Source organism: Dermochelys coriacea, chromosome 3 (genome assembly GCF_009764565.3).
Source record: "Dermochelys coriacea isolate rDerCor1 chromosome 3, rDerCor1.pri.v4, whole genome shotgun sequence".
Lineage (NCBI taxonomy): Eukaryota > Metazoa > Chordata > Testudines > Dermochelyidae > Dermochelys > Dermochelys coriacea.
The window spans coordinates 2,009,447-2,025,210 of record NC_050070.1 but is presented as its reverse complement, the minus strand read 5'-3'; the positions used below and the strand labels follow the sequence as shown (position 1 = coordinate 2,025,210).

The window sequence follows — 15,764 nt, the reverse complement described above, 5'->3', positions numbered from 1 at the left end:
AAGGTCTAACATGATCCAATGGCTGGAAGATGAAGCTAGATGAAGACTGGAAATAAAGTGTAAATTTGTAATCATGAGACTAATTAACCATTGGAACAATTGCCAAGGGTCATGGTGGATTCTCCCTCACTGGCAATTTTAAAATCAAGACTGGATATTTTTCTAAAGGATCCACTCTAGGAATTATTTTGGAGCAAGTCTCTGGCCAGTGCTATGCAGGAGGTCAGACTAGATGATCACAGTGTTTCCTTCTGGCCTTGAATCTATGAATCTGTGATTTCCTTGTTCCTAGGTGTATAACTTTGCATTTGGCTGTTTTAAAATTCATTTTGTTTGAATTTGTCGAGCTTACCGAGTGATCCGGTTTGCTCTGTATGACTGCCCTGCCCATGTCCTCATGACCACTCCACCAATTTCTGTGTCATCTGCACACTTTATCAGCAATGAGGGCTGGAGAAAGTGCCTTATTGTGAGAGACTTCAATAGGTCAATCTGTTTAGCATTGATAAAGAAGATCGAGAGGTAGCTTGATTACAGTGTCTGAGTACCATCCTGGGGAGCAAATCACAGGCATTAAAGAGATTTTTAATTTCGCAGAGAAAGGCATAAACAAGAGGCCATTGCTGGAAGCTGAAACCAGACAGATTAAAATTAGAAATCAGGCACAAATTTGTAACTGTGAGGGTGATTTTAACCTTTGGAACAAACTACCAAAGGAGATGATAGATTCTCCATCTCTTGATTTCCTCAGATCAAGTCTGGTTACCTTTCAGAAATATATGCTTTAGTCAGCACAAGAGATTGGGCTCCATAGAGCAGTAACTGGATGAAATGTAATGGCCTGTGATATGTAGGAGATCAGACTGGATGATCTAATGTCGATGAGTTGATTAATCAGTCTGGGCTCCCTGTCAGATGTTTCTTTCATTCCCTCAACAGTGCCCAACATAGCATCACAGACCAAGAGTCAGGGTCCAAACGCAGACCTAGCATCATGACATCTGACAGCTTAGATGCTGGTTGGATGACATCTACCAAAAGAAGTTGTTTAGCTGATGTTCAGAACATTCTGCTCCAAAGCAGGAAAGCCTCAATTAGACTGACAGAAAGCTGAATGGAGGAGCTTTCTATCTGAGCATATCAGTATCACCTGTCTCCCTTGATATCACCCATTTCAGCATGACTGGACTATCTACTAACCCTAACAATCTGGACTTTCTCTCAGCACCCTAACGGTACATCTAGCAGCAGTCTCTGCGCATCAGCCTCCTATCCAGGGACACGCTATATTTCCCACCCTATAGTGGCAAGGTTTATTAAAGCCTTTTTCATGTTTTTTCCCCAGTTTGGGAATCTTCCTCTTGGGGCCTCAGTATAATATTAGCAGGGCTGATTGGTCCCTCTGAAGCACCTGGCATTGGCCACCATCAAAAGACAGGATACTGGGCTAGATGGACCTTTGGTCTGACCCAGTGTGGCTGTTGTTGTGTTCTTATGTCCCCTGTTTGAGCCCTTAGTAAACTCTTCCCTACACTACTTATCAATGAAGGCTACCTTTTAAAATAACTTTTACACCAGCTCGAAGGGTAGGGGAGAGAACCTTGTGGTAGGTCCCTCTTATATCATGTCTCATAAGGACAGGGTCATCCTCAGGCCTCATCCCATGTTCCTGCCTGCGGTAGTTTGGAGTTCCACAGGAACCTATTTATTCATATCCCATTTTTATTCCCTAACACTCACTCAATTCCAGGGGAAGCTAAACATCATGAAATAGTAGTAAGGGCATTATTGTACTAATCATACTACCCTAACAAGATGAAGTCATGTAGGAGCACACCTAGTCTTTGATACCTTGTGGCCTTTGCAGATAGGATATAAGGCAGTATCCTCTCAGAAATTCTCTAAATGGGTCTCCACATGCATAAGAACATGTTACGAATTTTCCAAATTAGAGCAACCTCCTTGGAACTCATTCCCCTAGAGCTCAGGCAGCCTCTGTTTCCTGTTTGAAGAATGTCCCTATTTCCGATATCTATAGAGCAGCTACATATATATCAGTTCTACATTCACAAGATGCTGTTCTTTGGTAGAGACTTACAAATTGGATGTCCGCTTTAGTAGCGCTGTCCTGAAGACACTGGTTAAGTAGGACTCCTATTACCCACCTTTAAGCAAACAGTACACAAGGACATAAAAATGGCCATACTGAGTCAGATCAAAGGTCCATCTAGCCCAGTATCCTGTCTTCCAACAGTGGCAAATGTCAGGTGCTCCAGAGGGAATGAACAGAACAGGGAATCCTCAAGTGATCCATCCCCTGTCACTCATTCCCAGCTTCTGGCAAACAGAGGCTAGGGGCACCATCCCTGCCCATCCTGGCTAATAGCCATTGATGGACCGATCCTCCATGAATGTATCTAGTTCTTTTTTGAACCCTGTTATAGTCTTGGCCTTCACAACATCCTCTGGCAAGGAGTTCAACAGGTTGACTGTACAGTGTGTGGGGAAAAAAAACACTTCCTTTTGTTTGTTTTAAATCTGTTGCCTATTAATTTCATTTGGTGACCCCTAGTTCTTGTGGTATGAGAAGGAGTAAATAACACTTCTTCCTTATTCACTCTCTCCACACCAGTCGTGATTTTATAGACCTCGATCCTCTCCCCCCTTAGTCGTCTCTTTCCAAGCTGAAAAGTCCCAGACTTATTAATCGCTCCTCACATGGCAGCTGTTCCAGACCCCTCAGCATTTTTGCTGCCCTTTTCTGAACCTTTTCCAATTCCAATATCTCTTTTTTGAGATGGGGCAACCACATCTGCACGCAGTATTCAAGATGTGGAAGTACTATGAATTTATAACTGTTTGTTAGTCACCAAGAGTAGATCCATGTGGACAATCACGCAAAGAAGAAAGAATGGTTACTTACCTTTGATAACTGGTTCTCCAAGATACGTTGTCCACAAAGATTCCACGACCCACCCTCCGTCCCCACTACTATGGAGTCCTACTCCTCTGGGATTCTGTATTGGTGAGGTAACTGAGGGGCTGTTGGGACTGTTCTTCCTTTTATACTCTCGGGTGAGAGGGGGATGAGGACATCTAGGGTGCAGGTCTGGCCCCAATGGACACTGCCAGCCAAAATAATGTGATCTCTTGTGCATGGGGTGCACCTAAAGTGGAATCCATGTAGACAACGCATCTTGAAGAAAGACAGTTACTATAAGGTAAGTAACTGTTCTTTACCTTCCATACCCCATGGGAGTTTGAGAGTCTTAATTCATTGTCTGTAAAGTTGTTTGCATTCCTGGGATGAGAGGTGCCCTATAAGTGCAACATTGGTTGGGGTTTTTTTTCATTTTGTTGCAGTCAGTTACCTGCCTTATAAATTTCCCCCTCCCCCCATGTGTTGCAGGTTAGATGGAAGAACCCAGACTGTACAGTAATTCAAGTAAGTATGGGGATCTTTCTTCTTCCCAAAGACCCTGCTCCATTCATGTGGCTGTAACGGATATGACTGACTCACTCATAACCTGACATCATTGTCCTTTTCCTTATTTATATTCATGAACAAGATGGAGAATATTCCCCATTGATCTGTTACTGCACATCTTCTTTAAAGTGTCAGGTTTTCACTCTAAAGACCCAATCATGATTCCATTTAAATTAGTGGGAAAACTTCTATTAACTTCAGTGAGAGCAGTTTGAGGATCATTATTCTCTTATTGTTTGTGCTGCGGAAGCACTTAGAGGCTTAGATCAGGCAACAGGACCCATTGCTCTAGTTACCTGTACAAACATGCAGTAAAAATACAGTTCCTAACCAGAGAGCTCACAATCTAGCTTATAAAAGGACACCCAAGGTGGTGGGAAAGGATGAGATAACAGTAACAGTAAAAGACTGGGTTCTGTGTTGATAATGCTCCTGAAAAACATGAATAAGATCTTTATCTTCCCCCATGTGAAAAGCCTGTAGGAGGCATTGGATCAGGTTTCTATGCTGATGCAGTCACATGATATTTGGCATACCCACAAAAGGTGATCTTTCACCATGTTCAGTGAGGAGAGGGGAGAACTCCTGTAGCAGAGAAACATCACCCGGGGGACACACATTATAATCCAGAAGTGGTTAGCTCAGGGGACTGGGAATGCGATATGCAGTCTTTCATTTCCAGGTTTCTGTTTCCAGGCCACACCAGGTCAGAGGACTAGAGCTATGAGAAGTGAGCAGGAGAAACACAGACTTTCTCTTCTAAGTTAGCAGTTCAAACTCAGCCCATGTACATAGTGGGCCCAAGTCCTTAACATCTTTTCAGTGGGCTGTGTGAAAAAAGTTTCTCAATCCACACAGCAAAACCAAAATTGTCATCTAAGGTGACTTGCAACGGGAGAAAAATGGGGCTTGTGCGTTTTTGGGAGGTTGAGGTTTTTTATATGGATCAAGGCAGCCTGAGAGCGGTGGAAGGTTCTGGGGAGGGTTGTTTTTACATTAGAAATTCAGCTCCTGTTTAGCCTGGAAACGTGTCTGGTAACTGGAGAGTTATCACAAGGTTGAAAGTCGAGCAGTGGTGAGGGGAGGGGATTGTTAACCAGACTGCTTAAAAACACTTTTTGTTTGTTTTTGTTAATGCCTAATTACTTACAATGATTAGCTACCATTTTGGAGAGAAGAACATCTCTGTTAAAGATTCAGCACCTTCAACCATCCATGTAAAGTTGAACGCTAACAATCCTCTGCAGCCCCCATCAGGTCCTCCAGCAACCTGGGAAGGACCAGAGCTGACATTCCTGGCATTGCTAAATTAAAAAACAAATAGAAACATACCAACCAGCCCCCTTCCAGACCTTCTGTGTCCTTCATGGTGACTCAAAAAAGGATCCAAGCCCTTTTTAAAGAGAATAACTTACAAGTCACCTTTAAAATCTAGTTATTCTCCTTCAAATGGCCTCTGCACATTCCCACGTATGCGATCAAGGTAGCTATGCCATGAGCTTCTGGAATCTTCTAGTGAGCGGTGTTGTCACTGTTCCCTTCCCCTCATGAAGGCTCCTGAGGGTGTAAATCCAATTCCATTCTGTCTGGCTAGGCAAAGTGCAGTGGGCTCCGATCCCACCCAGTGTCCTCAACGATTCCCTTGTTGGTTTTTCTTCTTTCTGCCCCTTGGGAGCGGTTTATGTTTGCAGTTAGATTGGCAGTTAGTCAGGCTTTGCGTAAAAGAGAGGAGGAAAGTCCATGCGACAGGGGCAACGTCAGGACCTTCAAAGGCTGGAGAGCTGCCTCTCCCCCTTGCTGACAGGGACTTCTCTTCGGACTGTTGTCTAAGGCTGGTTTCTGTAAGTCAGGCAGCGACTTTGGAGAGATGTTCTTTACACAGGCTGTCTGACTGGCATAGATGACAGGTCTCTGGATCTATCCTGGTCAGCTAAATCCGGTGCCAAGGATCCAGCACACTTCGACTCTGACCTAGTTTAGTACTGAGGACCTGGCACTGTTGACTGGAGAATTCACACTCCCCATCCCAGTTTCCCCAGTTCATCAGAGTCCTAGAGAAGGAATTCTGGTAGTAGGAGGGAACTGAAGAGTGGTTGGACCCACTTCCAGGGGTAGGGGTGAGTGGCCCCAACAGACACTGCTTGCCAGAAGATTCTGGAAGTTCACAGTATAGAAACCCTGATCCCATGAATGTGAATGTGCAGAACTCCAGTTACTGGTAAGTAACTGTCATTTCCTTACAACATATGCACAAGTATGAACTATGCTCTCCATATGGAAAGTGTTTCTCACTAACTGTTGTGTGTGTTTCCAATGGCACAGGCACAGAGGGTTATGAAGCAAGCTCATGTTCTAACGAAGTCTCCACATCCTTTGGAAGAGGCATGTTTCAGCCGATACATACACCATTGTGCAACTGTGAAAGATCACAACCAACCACCTGCTGTAAGGGAAGGGAAAGCAGCTTTCTTTTAACTGACTGAAGGGCTTTCCCTCTGGGCATTTTCCTCTTAGATTATTGCATGTACTATTTTCATAGGTGTTTGCCAATGCTAATCGGACAATGCCCCATCAAAAATTCAACAAAGCATTTTTATGGGAGGTTTCAAAAGAAAACTGTTCTCTTGTAAAGTGCACTGATCTCTTCTGATTTCCTACCTGAGCAGTGTCATCTCATCATGTGCTGGTGGTTTCACTCATGACCTTTGATCTTGGATGTGCATGTAAAATCAATTTTAAACCATTTGAGTTTTCCTGTGTAATACAAAGGGAACTCTGAGTACAGATCCTTTAAAAACACACACTTTCTAAAAATACCACTCTGTCTATTAATGTTTGGTTGCCATAGTGTTTGATACTGCATGTCATTCTGAGAGTAAATGACAGGGCATGCCAAGAGTAGAGGAATGCAAAGCAAGGAGAGGGGAATGGCTGTAATTAGGACCATAAAACTTGGATGAGATGCCTCCTGGGGATTCCCAACTCTGTGTATTTTTCTTTTAGACTCTGTTAAAAATTACTTGAATGGTTCTTGGCAAACTGGGGAATTCAGGGATGACCACTGCTAGGTTCAGATTAGTGCCTGAACATTCATTTGCAAGAAGCAAGTATATTTTTATTTAAATTTAAGGAGAAATAACAACGTTGTATAGTCGGAGGTTTTAAACTCACCATTATCTGGATCCTTGCTAGACTCTAATTTTGTAGCTACTTAGAAAACATTGTAATCAGTTCCAATCACTAGTGATTTTATTTTATTTTATTTTTTTCTTGGTGCTTAGGAATGTTATTTTTAGCAGAAGATCTGACTGCCCTAATGCATCTATAAATATTTATCAAGGGCAATGAATGGAATGGAGTGATAAACTCTGAAACCAACTCCCAGCTTTTCTCCCTGTCTCATCTGAGATGGAACGCTGGTTCTGGGAGGAAAGTGCTTGTTAGGTACCTATAACTCTTTGGGGGAGAGAAAATAAACATACATGGTGGCCACAGGTTTAGTCAAATATAAATATTGTGAATGAGCTGTCAAGAAGGAAAGAAAAGTGAGGATAACCTGGTTCAGTGTGTTAGCTTTAGCCTGCCAAACACCACACACTTGGAAGGGTTTGTGGCTGTTTTGTACACTTTCTGTATGATTAGCTGAATCGTTACCCAGACATTACTCTGGTTGTGGCTATACAGATGCAAGAAAGGGATGTGTGTGCTGGAATTTTAAAGGATGAAAGTTTTGCTAGTGGCCGGCTCAAGGACCTGCCGGTATAGACAGGAGGCCATCGGGGCTTAGAGACATTCTGACTGTGGCTTCATCATATCTTCACTGTGGACTCTCTTTTTTGTCTTTGATTTTTATGCACTTCTTCCCCTACTTACCACCTTGATGCCCAAGGTCAGGTTAGTAAAACGCTGGCATCTGATAAGGGGGGAAGGGATAGCTCAGTGGTTTGAGCATTGGCCTGCTAAACCCGGGGTTGTGAGTTCAATCCTTGAGGGGGCCATTTAGGGATCTGGGGCAAAAATTGGGGATTGGTCCTGCTTTGAGCAGGGGGTAGGACTAGATGACCTCCTGAGGTCCCTTCCAACCCTGATATTCTGTGATTCTAAGTTTCCATTGCTCCAGCTGTGAATGGACCAGCAACAACATCAAGTACCTGGGATCACTTTGTCACACCCAGCAAGCCTGCTTTCAGACAGGCAAAGGTCCTCTTGACATTTAACTTCAATAACCACAGCCAAAGCTGTGTGCAGAAATCTTTGTGGAAGGAAATATGAATTGTGAACTAGAATAGGCCTTGGTGGATGCTGAAGATGAGCTGGAAATAGGCAGTATGTGGTACAGTAAGTCTGGGAGAGGAGTAGGTGAAAGTTTTTGCCTTTAGGATGTTCCAAATGAAAACATATGTTTTTTCTCCCCTAAATGAGAAATCTGGGTCAGAGTTACAGTGGAAGGGGAGACGCTGTACATCAGCCAGTGACTATGATTTACAGTTTTTCTGTACAGACAAGGTGGGTGAGGGGATATCTTTTATTGGACCGACTTCTGTTGGTGAGAGAGACAAGCTTTCAAGCTAGTACCACACGCACCATGTCTAATATCCTGGGACCGACATGGCTACAACAACAGTGCATATTGCAGCTTTTCTGTCACATGATAACAGTGTGAAAGCAAGCTACATGGACAAACCAAATAGCTGGTCGTTCTTTTTTAAGTTTTTCCTTTTTATTCATTTTCCACCACCTCACTTTTTTTGTCACCATTAGTCTAATATTTAGAGGCTAAAACTTCCACTCTAGCTGGTAGTTTTTGCAGCTCTTGGAGGTGCATACACTTCTCCCTACAAGAAAAGGACTCTCTGTCCCTATAGGCTGTCTACACTGTAACAGATCTACATGACAGTGGTTAAAACAGCAGTGGTTGCCACCACCTTATCTACACTGGGGCTCTCACCTGTAGAGTTGAACTAGTGGTAACTGTGGTGGGAAATCCTAGTACAGATAAGGCCCTAATGTGTGCAAGCTGGGAGATGAGGTAACTATAGTATGATGATGGTGACGCTACATATCTATAGCACCCTCCATCCCGAAGGACAGGCAGGGTGCTGTGATCACAGATTACAGATAGCGAGAGGTTGTTATAACCCCCCTTCAGTGGAATAGTGATTTAATAGCACAGAGCAGCACCACCAGGACCAAATGCACTTCATTAGTTTTGTTGTTTGCTGCCTACTATAAAAGGAGGAGCATTTCCTCTATCAAAGTTCCAGGAAGCTAATTTCACTTGCCCACAGGCATTACAATATAATGATCACGTCTTAGCCTGTTATAAGCTCAGCTAAGGAACCTGTGACAGCATTTTCTGTATCAGACTATTAGACAGTTTGCTTACTTTTCTCTTTACGCTGAACTCTGTGATTGAATAGGCAAGTTCCATTGTGCAGTGAAACACATCATTTCTGCAGAAAGCTGTGGCATCTGCTTTTTGTTCGTATAACTCTTGACAGGATCAATGGGCTTTTACAGCCAGAGACAGTGCATAGTCTGTGTATAATAATTGTGACCCTGTGTGCCATGCTTGTGGATTACCTCACCCATAGTGCCATATATTTTAGTCTACAAAGCATTCAGCAAATGCTTCATATTATTATAATGAGGGGATCTGCAGGTTGATTTTCAGTTATACTGTAAGCCTGTCTTACATGATGTGATTCCGAGAGGATGTCATTGATTTACCTGACCCATCTCTTGCACAGAAGCCATTTGTATGTCACTCTCATGCTAGAGTAGCTGGGAAAACATGGCTTTTTTCCCCAAGGACCTTACAATTTTAATTCTCCATCAAGTAGGAATGGTGAACTGGGGAATTAAGTGTCAGGAAGCAGAGAGCCAATGGGTCATTTACAGACTCCAAGGCCATTTCCCCATGTGTGATCATTAAGGCCTAAACTACAGTTACATTTGTCCTCATTAACCTGGTACACTCCTGGGAGCTTCACTGCCATTTGTGCTGAGTCAAGAACAAGGTTTGCATCCAGCATTATCCTGTTGCCGTAGTGCTGCTAGGGAGCACTAGCCAGCAATTCCTAAAGAGAACCTGGCGAGGGGGCTGCAGAGCGACCTTGTGATATTGCCGGCGTCGTGACCTGTCACACAGGAATGTCTTTGAGGGGAACTGGAGCTCTGCGTCCTGCTCATTGGTACTCAGTACTGATACCTTTGGTGAGCCCCCTCCTAATCACCTTCCAGCCACTTTGTTCTCCCTTCACTCTGCCATGGAGATGAGACTGCTCCAAATGCCCGTCTCCTGATGGCAAGAGCAGCACAGGCTCAGAGGAAGGAGGAAGGCACAGACCGGTACAGCTAAGCTTTGAATGTGACTAAATGGGTACCGTTGCCCAGAGCATTTGGGAACCCCTGCAGCATGTCATCGTGAGAGAACTTATGTCAGGACTTGTGTGCACGGCAAGTTACTAGGCGGCAAGCCAGGGTGTGAATCTTCAGCATACCAGCTTGCCACACTCTGGGACATGGCTTCATGACAGTGAAAGTCCCTGTGCTGGAGTAGTGCCTACACTGGACGTTACTGTGCGGCAAGCTGGAGTGCTGTAGATTCACCCGGTGGCTTGCCGTGCAGTAACTCGCTGTGTAGACGAGCCCATGGGGAGCACAGTGTAATTCCTGTGTGATGTGCCATGACACCTGGGATAGCTCTGCACTCCCCAATGCAGAGCACTTGCTGTGGTGACATGACATGACATTAGGTGGAAGAAAATAACTCACACATGCTAACGTTGGAAACTCTGCTTATAAACTATTGTTTGCCGTAACTGCCTTAACGCCCCTGGGATCAACCTTCCAGGCCAGGCTTTAATATATTTTACCGGGCTGTCTTCTCTGGCATTGCTTTACCCCACGCTAGTCACACATGCCTGCACGCTTTACTAAGTCTGTTTCTAATATGTCAGCGAAAACAGCACTTTCCTACCCATCTGTGCTAGTCTTCACTGGACGCAAAATTTAACCTTTGAAGACTGGGTGACATTCTGCTTTGCTACACCAGAATGATTCCATCCAGGTCAGTGGAGTACTAGCCATGTAATAGAGCTAATTCTGATCCTGTGTGTAATATAGATACCCTATAGAACTCTAGCATGCCACATAGATGCGGTATTGATATTGATGTAATGAACTGCAGTAAAGCAAGTATCGCCCACACTCTGCCCTCTGGCCCATCTCTGCTGGGACGCCTTCAGACATTCCACACCCCAGAGCGGCTTCAAAAGGCTGCCATTGGAAAAAAAATGCACCAAAGAGATGTTTCCTTTTTTCCTTCAGGTGTGGAGCTTTTTCTGCACATGTTCCTGTACACTTTTTCCTGGATGTGTAATAACATCAGAGTCGTGAGCAAAAGATACAGGGCCTGAAACAAAGCCCATTGAAGTCAACGGGAGGCTTTGCATTACCTTCAGTAGGCTTTGATCGGGCCCATTGTGCAAAGCCACATTGCTCATTAACGTGCAGTATCGCCATGGCGCTGGCTAGGTACTCAGGAGAAGAGAGACGTTTTACAGAAATCATTGCCCGTCTCCAGTGAAGCTCAACAACTGGTAACTGTGTCTCTGTGATGTTTGGTGTGGAAATGTTGGCTGTTTGTTTTGCACCCTCCTCCTATTTCACGTCTTGGTGAGCTTTGACCAAAATGCCTGTTTTCACACTGGAAACAGGCAAAAATTCATATTTTGCAGCCATCTCTGCTCAATCCATCCTATTTTTTAATTGAAAGTAGCCTTGTTTTCACTGGGAAAAGGGCCCATTTTTTGAGCAAATACTGTACAAAACAGTGAAGGGATTTTTTTTGTGTGGAAGGGGGCTAAAAGGACCCATTCTTGTCTTCACAATGCAATGCCATAGGGTGGCAACAGCAGCACTATGGCAACCTCTGCGTGTGGTGGGGCCTTGGGCTCCTTGTCTGCACCCAAGTGCATGTCACTCCTGCAGTCTGGCCTACTTCTGTTCTCTAAGAAATGACCCCTCCGAAGTGCCGCACATACAAAGTACAGTTTATCCCGGCTCTGCTCTGTTTGTAAGGGATGGCTTGAACATGCTCTGGGGCTGAAACTTTGTTGCCGGGTGTGGGGCTATGTCCCCAATTCTTGTTTTACATGGATACTTATTAAGAAGAGGCTGTCTCCAGTGAAGACACAGCCACTGTATGTAGTAGTGCAGATCAAGGACTACGCTATGTGTAAACAGGTGCAGTGAAGGTGACCGGAAGGTATGTCCCCAATGCAGAACTGCAGCATAAAGATGAGCAGTGACTAAGCCTCCCAATTAATTGTCACTTGGCTTGAGGATTGTAACTGGCTGAGATGTGGCTAGGAGATTATGCCTCCCACAGGTGGCGGAAGCTCGCTTTGAATGGGGGGGTGGCGGGATTGCAGGGGGAGCAGGATGGGCGCTCTGCATGGGGAGTAAGACTTCAGTGCAGGGGGGTAGAGGAGGGTGGCCAGCTACAGGGATGGCTGCTCCTGGCCCTGGCCAGGTCTCTCGCCAGCCACCAGGGATAGCTGCTCCTGGCCCTGGCCCAATCACTCAGTTCCTGTTTACTGTCCAGCCTGATCCCAGGGGTGCGGCAGAGACTCCAAGTCCCGCTCTTGCCTTCATCTCCCCCCAGCCCCCACCGTGTGCGTGCAGTTTACTGAGAAGATTGGTTCCCAGAATGTGTGGGCAGAAATATAGATCAGCCCCCCTCCCAATGTTTCCATTGCTAGCCCCCACCGTCCCCTGGTTCTGCTGTCCCAGATGCCTCGGCCTTCCTGGCGATGGGAGAGAACACCCAAACACATAGGTTGGTGTGCACTTTGTGCACCGCCTTGTCCTCTCAGCTCAGCCCAGCCAACCAGCCTGTCAGATTAAATGATAAAATGTTCCAAGTAAACCGCGAAGGCTCGTACATTGTGCTGTTAAACTAGGGAAGGAAAATTCCTTTGGTTTTATGAAGTGCATCTTACTGCAGGTTTAAAAAGAGAACCGTTCTCTAGCTGGGCAAAACGTAGCCATTCCCAGGGAAGGAATTAGTGCTTCCCCCTGCATGGCCTGCTGAGGAGGGAGCCCCGGGTGGGGTGTGGAAGCAGTACGGCAACATGCGATGTTAGTTACCATGGCAATGTCTATAGAACGGCTGTCTGGCCGGGGCCTACCAAAGCAACAGATTCCATGAGGAAAGCCAGAGCCGACACGGCTCCCTGCCCAGCATTGCACAAGGGAAGGGAACTGCTGTTTAAAACGAACCCTTTTTTTGGTCCTAGCTAAACTTTTCAGCTCTGTGATGGAATCGTGGGTTCGTCAGCCAATGTCACCTCGTGTTTGTTAGGGAGGTGAACGTCTGAGGTGGGAACAGAGTTCCCCTATAGTCCTGGGTACCAGAAGCTGGAGTTTCACGACCCAGCCAGCGTAGTCTGCACTGGGAGCAGCGTACCCTCCGACGGGGGTCTCCTCGTGCTATTTTCCACATAAAATTACTATGTCAGTGATGTCTAAAAGGAAGAAGATTGGCTTTAGCAACTCATACAGTACTTCAACATGTGTGTGCTCAGTGGATGTCCAATTCCTTCAGAGACCCTGCTAACTTGTAGCACCTAGATGTAGACAAAGCCAGGCTCATTCACATCCGGTCTGGTGGCCACAAGTAGAGCTGGCAGGGACCACACCCTTCTTCCACGTACTGCCTTGGGATTCGAGACCACTGTGGAATGGCCGTACTATTTCCGACTTACAACTGTGTCTGCGTGCGTGTGTACGTAATAAGTCCATGCGAGTGAGTGTGGGGGGAGGGGGGAGTGCGTGTCTGTGTGGGTGTTCCATAAATAAATGTTAAAAACAAGATTCTGTACATGTTGGGAACGTGTCTAATACAAATCTGTAAACTGGAAGCCATGTTCTGTCATCTGCCAAATATTTAATAAATTAGTCCCATCCTTGGGTCTCTTGTCTGTGTGGTGACCATAGAAAAATTGATTTGAGATGTACATGAAACAGCAAAGATGTTTTAACATGAATTTACTGCTCCACAATAACATGCAGAATGAAAGCAGCTGCCTGTAGTTCATTGTGTATTTATATTTAATACCAGAGCCAGGAGAGTATACACATCTGTCATGAATACAGGTCAAATGGAACAAACCAAAGCTGCTCGGGATAGGGAAGCCTGCAACTCCATAATAATCTGTGTGCTCAGTAAGGATCATTAGACAGGGTCAGTGCCTAAAGCCCCAGCCTTTCAAGATACTTCCTTTCCTGGATGATCTCAGAGCTCAGTGTTATTCAATAGTTAGGACCCTACCAAATTCATGGCCATGAAAAACGTGTCATGGACTGTGAAATCGGCTCTCCTCCCATGAAATCTGGTCTTTTGTGTGCTTTTACGCTGTTCTATACAGATTTCACAGGGGAGACCAGTGTTTCTCAAACTAGGAGTCCTGACCCAAAAGTGGGTTGCAAGGTTATTTTAGGGGGGCCACGGAATTGCTACCCTTCTGTGCTGCCTTCAGAGCTCGGCGGCCAGAGAACAGCGGCTGTTGGCCGGGTGCCCAGTTCTGAGGGCAGCGCCCTGTCAGCAGCAGGGCAGAAGTAAGGGTGTCAATACCATACCATGCCACCCTTACTTCTGCGCTGCTCCCTTCAGAGGTGGGAGGCCAGAGAGTGGCAGCTGCTGATCCAGGGTCCAGCTCTGATGGCAGCAGGGCAGAAGTAAGGGTGGCAATACCATACCAGGCCATCCTTATTTCTGTGCTGTTGCTGGCAGCGACTCTGTCTTCAGACCTGGGCTCCCAGCCAGCAACCGTCGCTCTCCAGCCACCCAGCTCGGAAGGCATTGCCACCGCTAACAGCAGCGCAAAAGTAAGGGTAGCAGTACCACAACCTCCCCCCCCCCCAACTCGTTTTTGGGTCAGGACACCTACAGTTACAACACTGTGAAATTTCATATTTAAATATCAGAAATCATTAAATTTATGATTTTTTAAATCTTATGACCGTGAAATTGACCAGAATGAACTGTGAATTTGGTAGGACCCTATCAATAGTATTTACCCTACAAAGAGGATGGATTTTAAAGGGCAGCAAATGTACTATAGCAAATCTTGATTTAGGTACATGTAGCCTGACCTCAGATGGGATCCATCACCCCTACTGAAGCCCTTTAAAACTTTGTACAAGATCTTGGAAAAAGGGTAGGATTACAACCTTTACCAGTAGGCCAGTGAGCGGAGTTAAACTGATCCTACTATAATTACAGATTCTGTAGAGTACCAATCTGAAATCTGCTCAACTCCATATGAGCTAGACATACCCAAATTAAACTACAAAGCATACAATTATCTGTAAAGAAGGTGACCAATTTTACTAAACCTTAACAGAGAGTAGTAAGCAGCTCTGCTGCAGTTGTTTAGCGTCCTATCTATCCAGGCATTTCTGTCCCTATCCTCATAGTATCTAGGCATCTAGCTGTGTTTGCTCCTCACCTGTTGCCCATGCAAAGTAAATGAAGATCAGGAATGTCCTGGAACAATATGTTCTTCAAGTAGTGTCCTGTGGCTCCTCCATTTCTGGGGTGCTCACGCCCCTTACGCCTTTGATTGGAGATTTTTGGCAGTACTGCCTGTTTGGCCCATGCGTGCTCCCTATGCTTCCTCATGCCGTGGTCCTAGGCTATATAAGGTAGCTTGGGTGAACCATTCTCAGGTCTTTCTCAGCTGTCTCAGCCTGAGACGGAACGTTCGTGTGCCTTACTATTTGAAGGCTACAATATAGTCTAGTTATCTTTCTTTATTACATTATTTTATTTCTTTATTTTATTAAGTAGTTTAGGGGGAATTTCTCTTGATCCCTTTTCCCTTTAATGAGGGTGGAACCTTCCCCCTTCACAATAACCATTGCCCCAGGGTATGCCAGGTTCTCCAGGCTTCAAGAGGCGCATCTCTTGCTGGGAGTCCATCCGGATTCTTGATGGACATCAATCCTTCTGGTCAAGGGTAGGGGCCCTGGCAGAGACAGCTGCATCCTGGAGGTAAATGCCTGGCTGCAAGGATGGTGTTGCCAGGAGGGCTTCAGCTTCCTTGACCATGGGATGCTGTTCTAGGAAGAAGGACTGATAAGCAGAGATGGTGCCCACCTATCAAGTAAGGGGAAGAGCATATTTGGATACAGCCTGGATAACCTAGTGAGGAGGGCTTTAAATTAGGTTTGAAGGGGGCAGGTGACCAAAGCCCACAGGTAAGTC

At 45.4% G+C, this 15,764-nt stretch overlaps 1 protein-coding gene across 8 annotated transcripts in view; it reads left to right on the top strand.

The window, feature by feature from the left end:
- DTNB (dystrobrevin beta) overlaps positions 1 to 13,476 on the top strand; it is a 412,789-nt gene extending 399,313 nt beyond the window's left edge. For all 8 annotated transcript variants that reach the window (XM_043509975.1, XM_038394844.2, XM_043509979.1 and 5 more), the window contains 2 exons: positions 3,410 to 3,445; positions 5,810 to 13,476. In XM_043509975.1, the coding sequence (XP_043365910.1) occupies positions 3,410 to 3,414 (5 nt within the window). In that variant the 3' untranslated portion in view covers positions 3,415 to 3,445; positions 5,810 to 13,476. The remainder of the gene's footprint in view (positions 1 to 3,409; positions 3,446 to 5,809) is intronic.
- Positions 13,477 to 15,764: the final 2,288 nt, after the last annotated feature.